Here is a 20,379-nt window from a genome sequence, read left to right on the forward strand (position 1 = left end):
GGGGGAATATGTCTGAGGGGGATGTTATCTGAAAGTTCACTCTCCTTTCCTCCTGGCCCCATCCTAAACTACAGTGAGTTTGACTGCTGCCCCCTCAGCCTCCTCCAAAACAATGGAGACTTCTACCCCTTCAGGATCCTCTAGTACCAGTGTGACTCGCCCTTCCCTGACAGTGATACAAGCTGCCTCCCGCTTCCCACAAAGTGTCCATTCCCTAAAGTCTGTGAGGATGAACTTCACCCTGAGAATCGTGAATGGTAAGAGCTTCCTGACCTTGGGCCTCTGCGGCTACCATACACACTGGCTGATTTGGGAAGGGGGTGCAAAACTGTACCTTTAAACTTGATTCTGTCTTGTTTGGCCCTGTGACAGATTATTGGTCCCTCTTGACTATTGCTCCTATAGTGTGCAGTACCCTCCTGCTTATGAACACTTTTCCTGGATGTTCTTGTCTCGATCAGCTGAAAAGGTGTCATGAAGCTAGTAGTGCCCACACTGGGAGGGGGAGGCGGGGCAGGATGCCAAATTGCCTACTTCTTACATAGCTTCTTGTCTGGAGTCAAAGTTCCTTGGGGCCAAATGACTTGGATGTGCCTGGCATGCCAGGCAGTCAAGAATTGTAGTATAAACTGATTTCGTAATGCAAATTCTGTATAGCCATCTAAACTGGGGGGTGTCAAATATACAGCTTGTGGGCTGGATCTGGCCATTGGAGCCCCATAATCTGGCCACAGTGTTGCCCCACTGACTTGCATGCTGTGCCATGCTGGACTAGGCCAGTGCTACCTGTGGTACACATTGAGACTGGCATCCTAAACTGTGCCACCTGCAGTGCTCACTAGGAGTGTGAGCTGGATTAAGCTTGTAGGCAGGGAGGCTGTGGGCCTGATCCAGCCTGTGTACCAGCCTGATGCCACTTATCTGGCCCATGAGGTCAGACGAGTCTGACACCCTTGCCCTAAATGTGGAGAATAGCAATACCTAGTCCAGTTGCTCTGGAGAGCAGAAGAGGTGATGTGTCAAGGGTTTAAAACAAAGTGTTTTGGGCAGAGGTCACTGCCTTGAAGCTGCAAGCTTCCCTTCCCCACCCCTTTTGGTGCCCTACAAGATGGAGATGGGCTGGTAAGTATAATAGTTCATTTCCTGAGAAATGAGACCTATGGGACACTGACTCATGCTGAGTGAATAAGTTATGTATGGGGGATCTGTTTTGAAGTGCTCCATCATTGCTGGAGACAAGTGGAGGACAATAATTCAATCTCTTCTCTTCTCCCCACAGAGGACTTCAGTATTGTAGACAAGCCCCTGGTGTTCAGAACTGGATCTCCCATCCATGTTGAGGCCAGAGTGGCAACCAATCCAAATGTCTCCCCAAAGATCTTTGTGGATGAGTGCTATGGAGCCCGTTCAAAACATCTGAGCCGTTCCAGGAGGGTTTATGTGATTGTGAATAACCGTGGGTCAGTGGAAGTGAGGTGGGGTGGGTGTTTTTGAAGAAAAGGTTACTGCATGAGATTTGTCTTGAGGGCAAGAAGACCCAGCATGGTCTGAGCTGGGCAGGCTTGTGGTAGATATGGATGCCCCCAGCTGCTGGGTTCATATTACTAGGGCTGGGCCATGGGCTCTTGCCTGTAGGCTGAACTTGAGCACTGGTTCTGGCACTATTTTTGCTGTAGTCCCCAAAGTGTCAGAAGGATTTGGTGGAGCTTAAGATGATGACAGCTGGTGCTTCCCTAATATCAGATTATACATGCATGTACAGACTGCTAGTCTGTATAATCTATTTTGGGGAGGGTCCCCTTCCTTCAGTAAGGATTCCAGGTCCCTTATCATATGCTCTCCTGGGTTAGGATGTGGGCAGAGGAGTTTCTCTTTCCCTTTTTAATGCATCTGTGAATTGCTATGGTACTGGTACCTGGGAGGAGGCAGCAGGAATGGTTGCAGCTGGCCCTTTTTGTCAGCAACATATAGTCAGTTGGCACCCACAACACCTTACATGGGTGGAGATGGTGGGGGAGAAGCTTTCCTTCTCCATCACATGGAGAGGAAGGCCTAAGAAAAGTAAATGGGTGAAGTGTATCTAGTGTAAACTCAGGCTGGCTCTTGTTTCTTTCCCAGGTGTCTGTATGGTGGCAAGTCTGGGAACATTTCTGTCTGGCATAGACAAGCGGACTGGGCTCTGCAGTTCGTTATACCAGCTTTTTTGCTGGGGGAGGAACCAGAGGAGGAGGTGAGGTCCCTCAACTGGGCAGGTGAACTTCTTTTAAGCAATTGAATGTGATCCCAAGCAGAGCATGACTCAAGGGACAGATGGAGGAGAGGAGTTCTTCCATGGCTCTACCCCTTCAGATGCCCTTGGCTTTTTTTTTTTTTGTTTTTTGTTTTTTTTGAAGTAGAAGTGTCCACTAGCTGGTAATGGATTGACAGGAAGATGTCTGAGTCAGGATGCCAGAAAGAGCACCTACCTGCTACCATGTGGCTGTGGGAGCTGAGGCAATACCTGAATAGAGGGTGCTATATAAATGAGGCTTCACCTGGCCCAGTCTCCCACGCTGGTCAAGAGATGAGTTGCTGTCCAAGCTGTCTTGAGCACCTTCTCTAGTAAGCATCCAGACTTCCACAGCTCCTGTGGCTCTGGGTGCTCCAGTGTCCAACTAGTCCTCTCTCGCCACGTGAAAATGGTGGCTGGCCCTTCTTGGCTTGCACTTCCATATGGTGATATGGACTCCCCTGTTACCCAGGCAGGGAGCTGCTTGTGCTTATGCAACTGAGGAAGATGTCAACTTTTTGCAAGGCTTGTGGTATCCAGACTTGGAAGTGCTAGTCTGGAACTTGAATTCTGTTCTCATATGAGGCTTCCTCTTGGTTGAAATGTGCTTTAGTTGCTTAGTGGGATCACCAAGGCTGAAGCACTGACTTCTTCAGTAATCCAAAGGTACCAGCTTCTTGAAGTATTTCCTCAGAGCTCATGTCTTCATCAGCCTTATCCTGCTTCTCCAGTGACTTTACTTCCCTTTCAGCCTCTCTGCTGTGCAAATATAGTAGCTGACACCCATGCCCTGTCCACTTTCTTGGTTGGGTAGTTCTCCATGCCAGAGACATGAGCTTAAACTTAAGGCTGCTTAGTCCTGTATAAACTCCTATTTTGTTGCCACTAAACTTCTTCTCCTGTAGTAACTATTTGAATTCGATGTTGGCAGTAGTTAACTACAACAAAAGCAATCTGTTTTCTTCTCTTGATAGATCTACATCCACTGCCTGCTGACTGCCTGGGGCCAAAGAACCCTCTCAAGACATGTCAAGAAATCCTGCTACTACAACACTGCCTCTTCCAGGTTAGCTCAACCCTTAGAAGCTATTTGAAGCTGAAATAAGTGCTCACCAGCTCATCACTGGTGAGGGTGTTCTTGGAGCAGGAACAGAGGCTGGTGTCTTGTTTATAGCCTGGCCAGTTGAAAGCTGCTTGAACATTTCAATATTTAGGAATGTCAAGATGACCAGCTGGAACTTGGGGTGGGGGGTGTATTTTAAATGGGAACCACCATGGCTTGGCTTGGTCTCTTTTTTTCCTTCAACCCATTTGCTTACTTGTCTACAATGGTGCCAAATGGCTGAGGTGATAACAAGGGGCCTGGTCCCTCTTCAGTAGTAGCTTTCCATGGAGTTCAGAGGTCAAGTTACTACATGGAAACGTCCATCACAGATGGCAATTGCTGGAAAACTCTGCAGGGAAGCTATAATGTGAATGGGGGAGGGTGGGTGCATACCTCTGGGATTGGCCTGCAGGTGAAGGTCCTCAATAGTTTTGAGGGACTGTTTTTTCTAGTTCCCCTTGGACTCTGCACTGGTGACTGTCCTCCTTCTCTTCCACTTCAGCTGGCAAAACCTGGAGGATTCTTCCCAGAATGACCTGTGTAACTGCTGTGACAGTCACTGCCCCCTTGACTTCTCCCCAGAAGAACAAGGTACTGGGACACTGCATCCATTCTGTTTTGTGCACCTGCAGGTTCTGCCCCCCCTTGGTGAGCACAGGAAGCTGTGGTGACCTGTTTCTGTAGGCCCTCTAGATTCCTGGCTGTGGAAGTAGTATGCTCATTACTAATGGCAATTCTAGAAGACCCTGACCTGGGGCAGGTAGGGTATTGATGCTTGTCTAGGGATGGTTGGAGGAGAACATGGCCAACTACAACACAGAATAAGATGCTATGTTGTGCTGCTGCTGCTGTCCTTCCCACAAGACTGGTATAATGTTAAGGAAACTTGCTCTTGACTGACTTCCAGGAGGCTTTGCAATTTCTTAGCTGGGAAGAATGGTCATAGAACAACCACTTGCTGATGCTCCTGCTCAGGAGATAATACTCCCTTGGACCCGGTGTCCAACACTGGCCACATCCATGTCCTTAGAGGTTCTAGAAGGCATCAAGTTGCCTAGCCAGAAGTGACTAACCTATTTTTTTGGTGCACCTGCGAGGTGGGTATTGGAGACAATCTGTAGGTGACAAGATGTTGAAACCTGTAGGCTGGGTCTTGCAGCTGCCCTCTGGCTCTGTGGGCTACCTCTTAAGTAATGAGAAGCTTGAAAGGTAGATATAAAAGTCTATATCCTTCTTGCCTAGAGTTTCCAGGTGAAGGGATGGTCCATAGAAAAACAGTTGGTCCCTTGACAGTACACAAGGAAGAGGCTCCATGGTATGAAGGTGAGTGTAAAATAGACTTAATGGAGTCTGAACTGGGAGGTGCAAGTGATCCTGGATTAGACTCCAGAGGCTTTCTGACTATCAAGACTGCCCTACTTTTTTCAGGATGCAAGTGTTTTTGGTGCTGCAAGCTCCCTTGCAGTGTTCTCCTGGTGTGGGAATTCCCACATGAGTAGTTCCAAGTGACATCTGTGCAACTTGGCCTAGAAGCCATTCCTGAGTCTTTCTCTCCCCTTAGCACAATGCCGTACCATGAAGAAGCTCGTGCTGGTGTTGATAGCCTTTGTGGGCAGCTGTCTACTTGCAGCCCTCCTTGTAGGAGGGGTCATTGCTTTGGGCCTGGCTTTGTTCCATTCATACCATCACAGCAAGGTGCCAAGGCTGAGGAAGAAGAGGAAGCTATATCCTTACCATGAAGAGCTGCAGACAGTAGTGGGTGCCCTTGTGACCTCAGAGGAGATGGAGAAGGAAAAGAGAGAACTGAATGCAGCAACTAAAGAATTGGAGCAGGAGTAACTAACTTGTGCAAGCCACAATAAATGCATTATTTCTATACAGCTTACTACTTGTTCGTCTTGACTTGTTCAGCCAGCAATAGAACTGGGCTTCCTTAACCTCCTCCATCAGGGCAAAAAGATGTGCAGCCCTTGGCTCTAAAGAGACCTCTCTTTGAGAAGAGGGGTGCTGTGATGTTCAATAAGTCAGAATGGGGCTTGAACTCCTCTTAGCTGCATTTTAATTATGTTGCTTTCCTTTCTCCCTCCTCTGTTCTTGCTATCTCTGTTAGATGATGAAAGAAGTACTTGAGGCCTAATCCAGTAAAAGATGGGGTCACTGCAGGACTTGACAATCTGATACACGTATGAAATGTTCTAGATGCATAAGCTACCTATGATTGTGCCATATTGGTGTCCCAGAACAGGCTTTGGTGGGGGAGGAACTAGTACAGGGAGTAGGTGTTTTCACAAGTTCAGCCTGTAAACCAGCGAGTATCAACCAGCATTTTATGCAGCATCCTGGGGTGCTGCATCTGCTGGGGGAAGAGGGGGGGATTCTGTAATACTGCTGCTGAGTAAAAACTACTCCATTCCTGCCCCCCCCACCTGTATTTTTGGGAAGTACTAAAGCTGAACTGAAGCAGAGGTGCACTACTTGCATCCCCATGTTACTGCTGCAGCTCTTCCCTGATGAGGCATGTGGGACAGCTCCTCCTAGGTGGTAGCAGCATCTAGTTCTACTGTACTTTTTTCTGGTTTAGTTCTGCTACAGCAGAAACAAGCTACCTGCCTGCAAAATGCAATGCAGTCAGCGTGGCTTTGCTACAGCTGATTTCTCAGTTTGGCTCTAATGCATCCCCTGAAGAGATGCATCTGCCAGCTCTACCTGCTTTGCTTGCCTCTGTTTCCGGAGGACGCTGTTTGACCAGGTGCAGAAGGACTGCAGCCAGAGCATGTGCTCCTGCTGGATTCAATTCTGCAGGTGTGTGGTGCTGTTCCACCTGGCTGTGGTAGTGGGGTGGATATGACCTCATAATGATGTAGTTTTATGGACAACAAACATCACAAGTCAACTTATAACTCTATAGTATAACATTTAGCAGTCAGTACACCAATTAACACACTTAAAATGTCACCAAAAAATACATAAGAGGGTTCTATAGGGGTTGAGAACCACTGCTGGAGGGGGTGGGATTTAAAATCCTGCCCTTACTGAGCCCTAAGTGAACCTATGCACCTAGGATTTGGACAGCAATCCTTGGGTCTGACACCTCCAACAGTGGAACAGGGCTGCTTCTATGCAGCAAATGCCTTCCAATGGCTTAATAATCTGATTACAGGGTCTGCTGGAGGGCATTGAAACCTGGATCTCCAGTTCTCAGACTACCCTTGACTTGGCTCTTCTGCGTAGACCTATCCATGCCTCCAGTTGAGCTCTTGTATTTCTAATGAGTTTCAATTTGTGGGACCTAATGGTGAAGACTCCTACTTCAAAGGGTGAGCTCCTGTGTTCCAGTCCCTGCCTCTGGGTCTCTGTTACAGAGTGACAGGGGTGGGGGGGAAGGTTCCTCTTATATAGAAGTGCACAAGCAGCTGCTGGAGCAGAGGAGTACATGACTTCTGGAGGGTGCTGAACTACTCAGGCTAGGGCAGGGCTGTCCAACCTTCTTGAATGTGGGGCTGGATCATGAACTTTTTATCACCCAGTGTGCTGGTGAGCCATATTCAAGCACCCTCTGTCCTCAGCCAGAGAGACCCTGCCTGTGTAGCCTTAGAGCGCCTACCTGTTACTGCAAGGTTCATGGTAGCTGCTGGTGGGCAGGGGCAGGAGGGACCCATTCTGCATCCTGCCAGCTGCTGCCCCAGAGACTGGAGGGGAGAAATAAATAGCTCTACATCTCCATCCCCAAGCAGCACAGCCCCACAAGCTGGTGCTGCCTGAGGGGGGCTGGAGCAAGGTGGTTGCTGCACTGCAGCCCCTCACCCACCTGCCCACATGGGCCCCACTCACCGTGGTGCCCGACTGCCTGCACACACCACCCTGGTGCTCTCAGCCCTGTGAGCCTGGAGTGCAAGGTCCTGCAGACACCAGCTCCTGCCACCTCGCCCCACAGAGGTCATGCCAGGACCTCTCCTGCTGAGACCCCCCTGTGCTGGCTTCCCACGTGCTGCTGGGGACAGGAGGAGCCTGGCCAGAGCAGCAAGGGCTCAGCTGCATTTCCCCCCTGCCTGCACCAGTCAGTCCCGAGCAGCACATGGCTCTGCAGCTGCTTTTGCTGCCCGGTGCTAACTTGGCCCAGCTCCTCCTGTCCCAGCAGCACATGGGAAGCCAGCTTCAGCCGCATGCTGCCCCAGATGAGACAGACCGGCCCAGGTCAGCACCAGCCAGCAGAGGCGGTGGTGGAGCCGTGTGCCGCTGGGGACTGACAGGTGCAGGCAGTGGAAAGTGCAGCTGAGCCCCTGCTGCTTTGGCTGGGCTCATCCTGTCCTGAGCAGCACGCGGCTACTCCTCTTGCCACAGGCACCGTGTCGGCAACATCAAGCTGACAGCGTGTGGGAACCTTGTCCCTTCCCCAGCCCTTCAGCAGCCATTAGGAAGCTGCTGGGGGGAGGGACAAGGGGTAGGAACGAAAGTAAACTGTTTACTTTTGTTTCCCATTGCAGCACTGCGGACCTCAGCAAATGCCTTGGAGGGCCGCATGTTGGACAAGCCTGGGCAAGGGCATTTCCAGGCACTTGCAGAAAGTGTTTGAGGAACCCCTGAACTCGGGGCATGGGAGAGGGGAGCTGTAGAGTTCCTGCATCTCCAGGGTGACGCAGCTGGCCAGGGATTTACTGGATCGCAATTCTGAGCAGGTGCTGGCTGGTGGAGTTTTTTATTGGCTCTCACCTAGACTGGCTGATGCTTTTTTGACCCATCATATATTTCAGGACTACACAACCTGATTAAGTGAGATGGGGGAGGGAGGGAGGTACAAAAGGGAGTCAAATGCAAGGAGCTCATAGAAAACAAGGCTGAAAGGGACCTCAGGAAGTCATCTAGTACAACCCCCTACTTGAGACAGAATCACCCCTACCCAAGCCACTCTAGATAAGTGTCTGTCCAACCTGCCCTTAAGAATATCACAAGTAACCCTCTCTCACAGTTATCAGGCCTAAAGCCTCAAACCATGAAAAGACTCCAGTCTGCCGCAGGCAAAGCAGGGGAACAAGGGCACTGACAGTATCCTTCCATTGCCAGCACAGGAACTAGCTGTTAAAAGACTCAAGAGATCCAAGGAAGAGGACCATGTCCCCTGCTACAGTGCAAGGCAAAACCCTCCCTCCACCCAATCTGGGCAATCAGACTGATTCTGAGAAGAGGAGCAAGAACCGCTAAGCCAGGGACCTCCAGGTTTTAGTCCCAGCAGCAGGAACACACACCAGGTACAATTCCCAGCTTTAGCTGCAGTCAACACCCAAAGCTTCAGAGGAAGCCAGAAAAAGATCTCTAGACACCTGTAGGTACAAGGAGGGGAGACAATGCCTTCCTGGCCCCATGTGGTAACCAGCAAAGCCCAGCAGCATGGGGAAAAAACAAACATCTCTTACTCCACCCTGCAACCTGGAGCAGCTAACACATATCTTAAAATAACAAACTCAGAGAAGTGCTGCAACTTCTGTGTCATGCTGGGTGGTGTGTCTATCTGTGTTGTGCATATACTTGCACTGCTGTCCTGTAACTAGAATCCTGACCCAGCTAAACATACCTATGACTGATTACACCCAAGTGAAGTGATAACCAAACCAGCGATAGCTTTCCTGCCTGGGATTTGGGTTTTCTGTTTCCCATGGGAAAATGGGGAAAAGCCACAGATTATTCCTTTACCTGATAAAAACATGGATTGTTTCGTGTTAACAGAGAGAGACGCATGCAGATTTTGCTCTTTTATGAAATCTCTTTAAAGCTGGCCAGAGTTCCAGCCTGCAAGGGGCTGGGGGAGTGGGAGTAGGGTGGTTAGGCAGGGGGCACCATGTGCATATGCGTGCTCACACATGCACGTGGCCACTAGGCAGCCTGGAGAGCAGCTCCTGCTGTTAGGTCGGGGGGGGCACTGCCCAGGGCAGGGGTTCGGGGCCCAGGGCCACAATGTGCAGCCACAGAGCCCCAGAGGACAGCGCAACAGGGCCGTGGAGTAGCTGGTCCAGGGGATGCAGGCAGGGAAGGGGGGCAGCTCCCTACCACTGTGCACACTCCGGGGGGGACCAGCGGGGCACGTGCCTCTCAGATCTGTGTGGGGGCAGGCTGCTCACTGTGGGCTTGGGCTCCCTGCCCCACTGCCCTCCCCCTGAGCCTCTGTGGCCTGGCGGGTGAGACCTGGTATGACAGGGCAGAGCGGGGCCAGGTGGGGAAGCTTGTTGCCTCTTCTGTGAGCACTGCGCTGCCCTGGCAAGGTGTCCCCTGCCCACCTCAGACCAGTGAGGGACACAACTCTACATTGCCACCTCACTGCTGCTGGGCAGGCAGGGAACATATCACCGGGATCCTGCCCTGCTGGGTCCTACTCACCAGGCCACAGAGGCCCCGGGGGGAGGGCAGCAGGGAGCCAGAACCCAAACCCGCAGCAGGCTGTAGCCACCCCATGCACAGATCTGTGGGGCACATGCCCCTCCTGCCCCCTGGGAATACACATAGCAGTGGGGAGCCAGCCCCTCCTTTCCAAAGCCTGCAACAGGCAGCCTGCACCTGCCCCCTACCACAGGCTCCACTCTGGCCACGCCATCCTGGGGGAGGAGAGCCAGGCTCCACACTCTGCTCCCTGCTCAGGCTGCAGTAACCAGGCTCAGGCGCTGCTGCGGAGGGCAAGGGGCTGCAGACCCTGGCTCCCTAGCCCTGGCAGCTCCCTCCAGCAGGGCTTGGGGGCAAGGGGTACCAGCAAGGCTGTGGGAGTGAGGGGCCTGGACCTGCATCCTAGTGAACTATGGGGGCAGGGGGAGCTCTGATTTTCCATGATAAAAAACTCCACATCAAAAAACAAAATGTATAGGTACTTAGATTTTACTGAAGTGATTGAGGCACTAGTAGGCTTCCAAATTGCTTTAAAATTGTAAATACAGGAAACCCTCGCTAGTTGCAGGTTCAGCATTTGTGGTTTCAAAGATGTGTGAATGCCAAACTTGCATTTTAAATACACTTTATACACTTACAGGATCTCCTCAGGAGCTCCATGCTTGCTGCCACTGGGCTCCTGCTGCCAGAGCTGTGCCCCACCCTACTTGCCAGGGACACTGCTTTCATGAATGCAGTGCCTGATTCGCAGATTTTGCCAATTGCAGGGGATATGAGAATATATCCCCCATGAATGGCAAGGGTCGCCTGTGTATCAATAAAATATTGTGTTCAATTGATACCAATATATATAACGTTGTTTAATTTTAATCATGGATTTTGGGGTTTTTATCAGAGAATCTGTGATTTATCAGGGAAAACCAGGATCCCTGCTTATGAGCTGGACTTGGGATAAGGGTCAAGCCACTAAGGTTAAAGTTGGTGTCCTATGGCTTCACCACTTCAATGCTCCAGTCCTGGCTTGCTATGGTCTGCAATTTGTATTTGGCTCCCAAATTCCTTAGCCTGGAAGGTGAGAGGCCCTGACTTGCTTTACTATGAGCGAGAAAACACTTTAACTGGCTTGTTTTTGCCCTTGGCTGGAGTGCACTACAGGATGCAGGAATGCACTGCAAGCAGTAAGTTACATGTTCTTTTACATTACATAAAAATGAAGCATGCTCAGATTCAAAACATGATTTATTGTGAACATCTGGAAGAAACAGTGAAGGGCTGTGCCTTACAGCAGATCACCTGATCGATCACACTGGACTCAAGTTGAATAAAATGGCTTATAATACAGCATGGGTTTAATGCAGCTAACCCTCAGGAAGGGCATCACAGTAAACAGATTTCTCAGTGGTGCAAGTCCAAGGCTTCCTATCACTTACAGGAAAATCTACCACCCTGAGCTGACCTGCAACCCCATGGCACCACTGTTTTGGTATAGATTGCAATTTTTCCCTGTGCCATGCCTAATACAAGGCCACCAAGGACTAAGAATCAGCTCTCAACTCCCATGCTGTCCAAGTTAGATGCACCAGCTCCTAGGAACTCAGGCCTGGTGCTAATGCCTTTTCAAAGAGAGGCAAGCCTGAGCAGTGGAAGAGCTGTTCCAACCCCACTCCTGCCCTGCCATGCTGTCACAGTGGGTTGGTTCATCTGGACTTCAATACAGTTGGATAAGTAAGGAGGCACAGTGCTGTCAAGGTAGGCTGGCCCTGCTTCAGCAGGTAGGACGGGGGAGGGTGCATCATGAGGAAGGGGGAGTTTCTTCAGTGCTGTACAGTTTGCGAAGGCTGGAGTCCATCAGGAAATCCACTGACCTGAAAAGACCGAAACAGACTGGTTACAGGGAGTAGACAGGAGCCATGGGTCAGTGTAGGACACTGTGAAAGGCTCTGTGCACCTGCCTTCATAATGTCACCATACTCCTCAATGGTATGGCCCATGGTGGTACCCCCTCTTGCTGTGCCTCTGATCACCTCTCTCCTATTTGGGATCAGATGTTTACAGCCCTCTAGCCCCTCTGCTGCAGTGGGAAGGATGGGTAGGTAGGTTCAGCTGGTTGTGGGGCCAGTTGTGAGATGATACACTTAAAACTGCAGTTCTTAGAGTCATGATTACGTGACACTTCTTTAATGAAAAGGATGTCTCCAGCCCTCCATAGCTGTGAAGAAAAGCTTGAGATTGTGTGAAAGCAGCACCCCGGAATGGGAAAAAATAAAGCTGGGGTCATTTCTAAAAAAAATCTCATTATTGTGGGAGCTTGATCCATGATTTTTTAGGGGCCCAGGACTGGCAAACAGAGGAATGCAAAAGGGACAGGCTACCAGAGCTCCATGGATAAGAATCAGCAGAGAGGGCTGCTGCCTTAGAAGTATAGACAATTGGAAGGGATCTCAGGAGGTCATCTAGTCTAACCCCCTTCTCAAAAGCAGGACTGTCCAGCCAGGGCTTTGTCAAGCCTTAAAAGCCTCCAAGGATGGGGATTCTCCCACCTCTCTAGGTAACCTGTTCCAGTGCTTCACCACCCTCCTAGTGAGAAAAAATGTCCTAATATCCAACCTAAACCTCCCTTGCTGCAACTGGAGACCATTGCTCCTTGTTCTGTTATCTGTCACCACCGAGAACAGTTTAGCTCCATCTTCTTGGAACCACACTTCAGGTACTTGAAGGTGCTGTCAAATCCTCCTCAGTCTTCTCTTCTCCAGACTAAATAAGCAGTTCTCTCAGCGTCTCGTCAGAAATCATATATCCCAGCCCCCTAACCACTTCCGCTGCTCTCCACAGGACTTTCTCCAACTTGTCCACATCCTTTCTACAGGGGGGCCCAAAACTGGACACAGTACACGTGGCCTCACCAGTGCTGAATAGAGTGGAATAATTACTTCCCTGAATCTGCTGGTAGTGCTCCTACTAATGCACCCCAGTATGCTGTTAGCTTTCTTGGTAACAAGGGCACACTGCTGACTCACACCATGCATGCAAACTGAGCTGCCAGCTAACTGTCCACTGTAACCCGCAGGTCCTTTTCTGCAGAGCTGCTGTTTAGCCCGTCAGTCCCCAAGCTGTACCAGTGCATAGGATTCTTCCATCCTAAGTACAGGACTTTGCACTTATCTTCGTTGAACCTCATGAGATTTCTTTTGGTCCAATCTTCCAATTTGTCTAGGTCACTCTGAATCCTAGTCCTATCCGCCAGTGTATGTACTACACCCCTCAGCTTGGTATCATCTGTGAACTTGCTGAGGGTGCAATCCATCTCATCTTCTGAATAGTTAACGAAGATATTGAACGAAACTGGCCCCAGGACCAACCCCTGGGGCACTCCACTTGATACTGGCTGCCAGCTAGACACTGAGTCATTGATAACTACCCATTGAGCCCAACAATCCAGCCAGTTTTCTATCAACCTTGCAATCCATTCATCCAACACACACTTCCTTAGCTTGCTTGCAAGAACGCTGTGGGAGATGATATCAAAAGCCTTGCTAAAGTCAAAGTACATTATGTCTACTGCTTTCCCCACATCCACAGAGTCAGTTATCTCATCACAGAAGGCAATCAGGTTGGTCAGGTATGACTTGCCCTTGGTGAACCCATGCTGACTGGTCTTAATCACCTTCTTCTCCTCCAAGTGTTTAGAAATGGATTCCTTGAGGACCTGGTCCATGATTTTTCCAGAGACTGAAGTGAGGATGACTGGTCTGTAGTTTCCTGAATCCACTTTCTTCCCTTTCTTAAAGCTGGACACTATATTTGCCCTTTTCCAATCACGCAGGACCTCTCGATTGCCACAATTTTTTAAAGATAATGGCCAGTGGCTCTGCAAATACAGACAACTCCCTCAGCACCGATGCACTGCATCCAGCCCTGTGAACTCATACACGTCCAGCTTTTCTAAATAGTCCCTAACCTGTTATTTCATTAGTGCTGGCTGCTCACCTTGTCCCAAACTGTGCTGCCCAGTGCAATAGTCTGGGAGCTGACCTTGCCTATTAAGACCGAGGTAAAAAAAGGCATTGAGTACTTCTGCCTTTTCCTCATCATCTGTCACTAGGTTGCTTCCCCTACTCAGTAAGGGACCCACATTTTCCCTGACCTTCCTCTTATTGCTGACATACTTGTAGGAACCCTTCTTGTTACCCTTCAGGTCCCTTGCTAGCTGCAACTACAATTGTGATTTGGCCTTCCTGACTTCATCCCTCCATGCCTGAGCAATGCTCTTATACTCCTCTCTAATTGTTTGTCCAAGCTTCCAGTTCTTGTAAGATTTCTTTTTGTGTTTAAGCTCACTGAAGAGTTCTCTGCTAAGCCAAGCTGGTTGCTTGTCACATGTGCTATTCTTTCTGCACATCAAGAAGTTTGTTTCTGCACCCTCAGTAAGGTCTTACCCAAGCCATCTGCTCTAGTAGGGTTCAAAATGACTCTCATACAATCGTTTTGGCTCTTTGCAAGGCACCAAGTTTCCTGGAGTAGGTCTTAGGTCTTCATGGGTGACTGGTGCCTCCTGAGACTGAGGGGGCACAGTTCATGGGTGGTAGTCTTGGCGGTGAGCAGCAACTGCCTGCAGAAGCCAGCGGTGGCAGGGAGGGGTGGGTGAGCGGAGACCACCCAGCTTCTGGCAGTGGGGACAGGGCAACGACTGCCTACAGAAGCTGGCAGCAGCACCAGCAGCAGGGGGTGGCAAGCAGCAACCACCTGCAGAAGCCAGTGGTGATGTTGGCCAATCAGGGTAGAGCACGTGCCCCACTCTCCATGTCCTCCCTACCAGGTGCCTATGTCTGTATTAAGGCCATGGGCAGGGTTTTGCTGGATTGAGAACTATTAGCTTTCTCTGTCTCAGCTGGGAAGATGAGGGGAGGGGGCAAACAATGGCAAGTGTGCCATTAGAAATGATAAATGACAACTTGTGAGTGTTGGGTAACGGAGCACCCCAGCAGTATGTGCACACACCACAGCACTAGCTATTTCTGCTGTGCCATGTAATGAATGGGCAGTCAGGGTTCCATAGATAAGGACTTACTCAATTCATGGTTTTATGGATCTCACAGAAACTGCAAAAAACAACAAAAAAACTCTTAATAAAAATAAAATACTGGATCCCCAGTGGGAGCCAGTGGTCTACATTGCTGGGAGCAGAAGGTGCTGCCTGGTGTGGTGGCAAAAAGGGCAGCAAAAATGGTGACTGCCCCCTTGTCCCTCCTCCCCTCAATGGGGCCGCTCCGCCAGGCAGCACTGAGGTGCAGGGTGGCACAAAGGGCAGCCAGCAATCAAGATGGTGGCTATCCCCTTGTCCTTCCTCTCTGCTCATCAGCATTGAAGAGTGGGGCCACTGTGAAAGGCCATGAAATCAGCTCTGTACACCACGAGCAGGATGCAAAAAACCCTCCATTTTGCGGCGATTTAAGCAGGTTCCCATCTGTGACACTGAGGTGCCTTTCTATGGGAGTTGGATGCCCAGCTACCTTACACATCAGAAAACCCTACCCCTGATTCCAGAGCTGGAATGAAACAAACCCCAGAAGTGCTTGGACCTTAACTCTGGGACCATTTCACTCCACAGCTGGCCCTGGATCTGGCCCATCTCCTAGGTGACACTTTCTTTTAACAGACCCATCTGGAAGCCTTTGGTGGGAGTGCAAAAAAGCAGAATGCCTCTCTCTCCACCTAGCAAACCCCTGTGGGGCCTGACAGCAGCACGGAGCAGAATCTATGCTGCTATGATACCAGGAGCATGTCACCAAATGATGGGGCTGAAGCTTGCCTTGATTCTGCCAAGTGCTGTGCTCCACCCACCTCCATTCCTTCCAGAGCAAGATGTGAGCGCTCAGCATCCTGCCTGCAAAGCCCTGCAAAGAGTTCTGGCTGTAGGCAATGCTGAGCTGGCAGCCCCAGAGCTGCTGACAGGGTCAACAGCACAAAGGGTGATAAAAGCCCAAGTCAGCAGCAATCAGAGAACCTTAAACACCTTAGGACACCCAATGTTTTCTAGATAAGTCACATGGGACAGAGGATGGTACTGACTGAGCAGGACTCTTACTTCAGTATTTGTGTTACAACAGCACTTAGAAATTGCAAGTGGTGAGATCAGAGTCTACTGTGCTAGACATCATCAGGCAGACATGCGAGAAGGACAGCTCCTGTTTCAAACAGCTCACACTCTGCAGACACCAAGGGAAAACTGAAAGAAAGTGACCTGCCTGAAGGCATTCAGTTCAATGGCAGAGCCTAGAACTGCACTTCAGTCTCCTGCCTCCAGGCCACTGCCTGATCCACTAGGTCAGGGCTGTCCAACTAGCAGCCTATGGGCTGTATGTGACCTGCAAGGGGTTGAATTGTGGCCCCCAGGCTCCTGCTTCACCATTGCTTCCCTTATTGCTCCAGGGGACAGGGCAGTGTGGTGCAGGGGGAGTGGAGTGGAGGCATAGGCAACTGGTAGGGGGAGCAAGGGGGCCACAACTCAACCCCTTCCGGTCCTGGCCCCACGTGCCCCCCCAGAATTGGCCACCACTGGCTTCTGCAGGTAGTCACTGTTTGCCACCCCTTCCCCCCACTTTCTGCAGGCAGTTGCACTTTTCCACACCACCGCCACTGCCCACAAACTGTGCCCCCCAGTCTCAGGAGGCACCAGTCACCCATGAGTGGAGGATGAGTCCAGGATACTTGGGTACATGGTGCAGCATTGGTAGGAGGTGCCCAAGCAGTGTAGTGGCAGGCAGGAGGTGCCTGCACAGGTAGGGAGCAGCAGTGAAGTGGGGGGGGGGTAAGGAGCTCATCTGTACAGATGCACAGTGCAGCAGCTGTGAGAGGAGTGCCTGCACTGGTGTGTGGTACAGCAGCAGGGGCACCTGAATGGCCCAGGGCTTGCCAGAGTATGATCTGGAGCGGTGTGCAAAGCACTGCGGCTCTTACTGATGCGGCCTGTGGAGTGTTCAGCCCCCAACTGCTTGGAAACTGAGCTGCCTTGCACTAAGCTACACTGCCTCCCACATGCCTTTGTTTTAAAAGCAAAGCCAAATTAATAGGACATTTGAGAATTTGTGAGCAATCAAGGCAAGTCTCTGGGCACTGGACTTACGCTAATATGTATGAACACTGGGATGGGACAGGTCTACCTGCAAGTAAACCCTTCCTATTTCCTGCATTCACTGGGCTAAGATCCCAGTTGCCTCTAGGCCAGTATCTAACCAGCTGACTTCACTGTATTGGAACAGACACTGCATTTGTCCCTGGACAAGCTGTGCTTGTGCGTGTCTGTAACAGCGGGCCTACTCAGGACTGATCTACCAATGGCCTATCCACCTGCCTTCTAGCCTGCCATGCCTTGTAGTTAATTAATTAAGTTGTTGATTAGGTCAGTTGTTGATTAATTAAGTTGTTGCCTATTTCTTGCCCTGATGCCAGGGGGCACGATCTGCAGCTCTGTTCCTCCCCTACACCACAGCCCAAGTCTCACAGATGGCATCCAGAGTTAATGTCACTGGCCCCACACTGGGCCCCAGAATCCTCCCAATCAGACCCCAACTAGATTCCTCTCCTCAGGCGGCCTACCCCGCCTTCAGTCGGGGCTGCCTGGCTCCATGACCTGTTCCCCCTTACGGGTGTGATCCCCCCAGGACCTTTGGTCACACAGGCCCTGGCCCACCTCCAGCCCAGTCGGAGCCCCAGGCCCTCAGCTCTGAGCGTTCCTTGTGGTAGGCCCCTGGCCCTTTGACCCTTCCGGTCCTGGCCCCAGCATCGACCAGTCAGGGGATCCCAAGTCAGGCTTCTGAATCTATGGCCCCACTCTCACTCCTGGGGCCACCTTCTGAACCCTACTAGCCAGTAACCCACCCAGCTGTGGGAGCTGGGGTTATTAAGGTGCCCCAATCCACCTTTTACCAGGGTGGTAACTGGTCTGGCATTTCCTGGGGGCTTCAGCACCACTGAGAGTCCCACCAGGCCACCCACTCCAGGTAGGTTGCAGTTTTAGGTCATGCCCAGGACCAGGAGCCTCCTAGTCATCCCCTACAGCTCCTCCCTTACTTCCAGGTTGCCTGGCTGCAAGGCTGCTTGAACCATGTTACTGCCTGGCCTGCCAGCAACAAACTGCTCTGTTTATATAGGTGACCAGAGATCCAAAATGGCCACCGCAATCAAGCACCTGCTGGCTGCTTGGCTGAGCCCTTAAAGTGGCAGGTACAAACACTGCCCTGTCACAATGTCCCAGAACAGAAATGTCCTGGGATTGGCCTGTACACACATCACCCTTCTACTCAATTTGGTGAGTGGTTGAATGAACTACCACTTTTTTGCCACTTAATCCATGAGTTAACCGTTCAGAAAGACTATATGATGTCTCAGGAAAAAATGTACTTATGAACATTGTTAGGATTTACCCTGGGACAACAAACATGGACATAGCCCAGAAAATGCAGGAAATCTGAGCAACTGCACTTTGTTCCCCAAAAAAATCATTTACGACACCCAGTGTTTGGTTCTACCTTACCTGTCAATGGGTTTGACAATGAAGGGGATGGCAGAGAGACCGACAGCTGTAGTCGTCCACTTCCGGACTGAGACTGGCCACCGGGTCATGGCACCCAAGAGGTAGAGGGAGGCAGCACAGATGCGGTTAATCGTGAAGCCAGGGATGGCCACAGAAGCCAGAGACTGCCATATAAAGGTGTCCACCACAGCCACAGCCACCCGTGCTCTCTTCCCTGAGCTGTGCTCATGAGCCTGTGGAAGCAACCACAGCAAGAGATGTCAGGAAAATGTACTGGGAGGGATGGACAGAACAGGGTGAGCAGGGTTGTAGGGTAAACACTCAGGAGGAAGAGACAAGGATATACAAAGGGTTTCAGTTCAGAGTGCAGAAAGGAAATGACCATAGAGATGAGGGCAAAAGAGAACAAATATACCATGATGTGTGTGTGCACATACATATGCAGATGGTTGCATGTACATGCATGCAACCAGTGAACATTTGTGTGTACACAGGTGTGGGTGCGTGTTCATCACGCAGGTCTGGGTGCACTGGCTTCAGCAGGCGAGCTGGCGCTCCCATAAAGTCTGCACGATATAAACAAACACAAAGCTCCAGCTGTCCTTGGTGCAGGGCATCAAGGCTAAGGACCATGGAGCAGAGCTCAGGGGCTCTGCTGGGCAGCACAACTCACACAGGGGAAGCCACAAAGCCAGGGTTCTGGCAATTGGAAACCACAGCCTCGAGTGATCTTTCACCTGGCTGTGACTGGGATCCTCCCCAGCTGATCTGCGCCTTGCTTCATCTGTGCTTCCCAGGCCCCTGGCTACTGTGGGAAACAAGTCAACACCAGCCTGCTTTCTTCCTCTGCCTCATTGCTTCAGGCAACACGTCAGGGGGCGCACACCCTTCTGCACTCCTGGAAGCATGACTGCTAAGTCCTAGACAGCTGGATTTGCTGACAGCCCCTGCACCCCACACCCAAATGCTCTGGCACAGGTGCATTATGAAACATTTGGCACTGGCTGCAGCTACACACAGGTTGGATGATCTGTTCCAAAACGCAAGATGAGACGGGTCTCGGGGATGAGCAGAGGAAGATTGAAAGGAAAGGACTGATGCAGCCTGGATGACCCTGAAAGACTGCACATGCTGGCAGTGCAGCGACTGCAAGCCTCCTTCCACCTCCTCAAGCAGACAAGTGCACAGCCAACATCACCGCAACTCAGAGACCTGCAGACAAGAATCTGCCTGGAACTTGTTGCAGGTGAGGCGGGGGGAAATAAAGCACAGCAGCCCAGGGGACCACGCAGCAGAAGTCCACAGGACTAAGCATGTCTGCGCTGAAGGGAGATCACTCCCGGGCTGGGAGGCAGAGGACAGCTCCTGGCACCTGAGCAGAGAGAAAATCTCTGGCAGAGGAGAGCAAGCTAGAGTAAGATGTCAGTGGGGATGGAGCCAGCGTAGGAACCAGCATGGCCCCAGCACAATGGAGGTGTAGCAGGGCGGCTGGGGCCAGGGCAGTGCACAGGGCAGTGTTGGCTGGAGCAGCACCTATTTCTGGGCCCCTCCCTGCACGAGGCACCTGCCCCCGACTTACACTGCCGCGCAGAAGGCAGAGGAGCCCGGAGCCCCCCGCACGCAGGCACCACCCCTGCTCTCCCCCCCGTCCCGGCCAGCCAGGGCAGGAAGTGTGGGGGCACTCACCGCCGCCGCTCTCCTTCCCTTGTCAATGGCGTCAACCGTCACGTAGGTGGTGGCCACGCCGTAGGTGCTCCAGACCAGCCAGACGGGCACGATGGCTCGGAACGACTCTCCCACCTCGTTGGCGTAGCCTGCGGGCAGCGGGGCGCAGGGGTTACCGCGGGGCCCGCCGGGACCCCCAGGGCTGGGCCTCGCGGAGCTGCGGCCCGCCCACGGCTCGCTCGGGCCCACGGCCGGGCACCAGCCCTAGGGGCGCTGCGCCCCGGCCCGGCCCCCGGGGCAGGCGGAGTGACCTTGGCAGTGACCGCCCGACCCCCGGCGCGGGGCTCACCCAGGTACCGCAGCCACGAGTCCCGGAGCGGGTCGCGGACCGCGGGCGGAGCTGCCTCGGCCGAGCCCATGGCGCCGCGGCCGCAGGTC

The 20,379-nt window shown here is 51.7% G+C and overlaps 2 protein-coding genes across 2 annotated transcripts in view; one reads left to right on the top strand and one right to left on the bottom strand.

The window, feature by feature from the left end:
• Window positions 1-5,255, top strand: part of LOC109312907 (zona pellucida sperm-binding protein 3-like) — a 14,805-nt gene extending 9,550 nt beyond the window's left edge. Inside the window, exons 4-10 of the mRNA XM_019539262.1 lie at window positions 75-257; window positions 1,280-1,460; window positions 2,119-2,230; window positions 3,244-3,335; window positions 3,877-3,965; window positions 4,617-4,697; window positions 4,936-5,255. Coding sequence (XP_019394807.1) covers window positions 75-257; window positions 1,280-1,460; window positions 2,119-2,230; window positions 3,244-3,335; window positions 3,877-3,965; window positions 4,617-4,697; window positions 4,936-5,213 — 1,016 coding nt within the window. The 3' untranslated portion in view covers window positions 5,214-5,255. The remainder of the gene's footprint in view (window positions 1-74; window positions 258-1,279; window positions 1,461-2,118; window positions 2,231-3,243; window positions 3,336-3,876; window positions 3,966-4,616; window positions 4,698-4,935) is intronic.
• A 5,709-nt stretch (window positions 5,256-10,964) lies between these two features.
• On the bottom strand, window positions 10,965-20,373 carry MTFP1 (mitochondrial fission process 1). Its single transcript, XM_019539265.1, has 4 exons — window positions 20,291-20,373; window positions 19,963-20,090; window positions 18,277-18,509; window positions 10,965-11,608 (listed from the first exon to the last, which is right to left on the bottom strand). The coding sequence occupies exons 1-4, from the start codon at window positions 20,358-20,360 to the stop codon at window positions 11,536-11,538; spliced, it is 504 nt and encodes a 167-aa protein (XP_019394810.1). The 5' UTR covers window positions 20,361-20,373; the 3' UTR covers window positions 10,965-11,535.
• Between the last annotated feature and the right edge of the window lie 6 nt (window positions 20,374-20,379).

This window comes from Crocodylus porosus, unplaced genomic scaffold (genome assembly GCF_001723895.1).
Source record: "Crocodylus porosus isolate Cpor-Errol unplaced genomic scaffold, CroPor_comp1, whole genome shotgun sequence".
NCBI classification, from domain to species: domain Eukaryota; kingdom Metazoa; phylum Chordata; order Crocodylia; family Crocodylidae; genus Crocodylus; species Crocodylus porosus.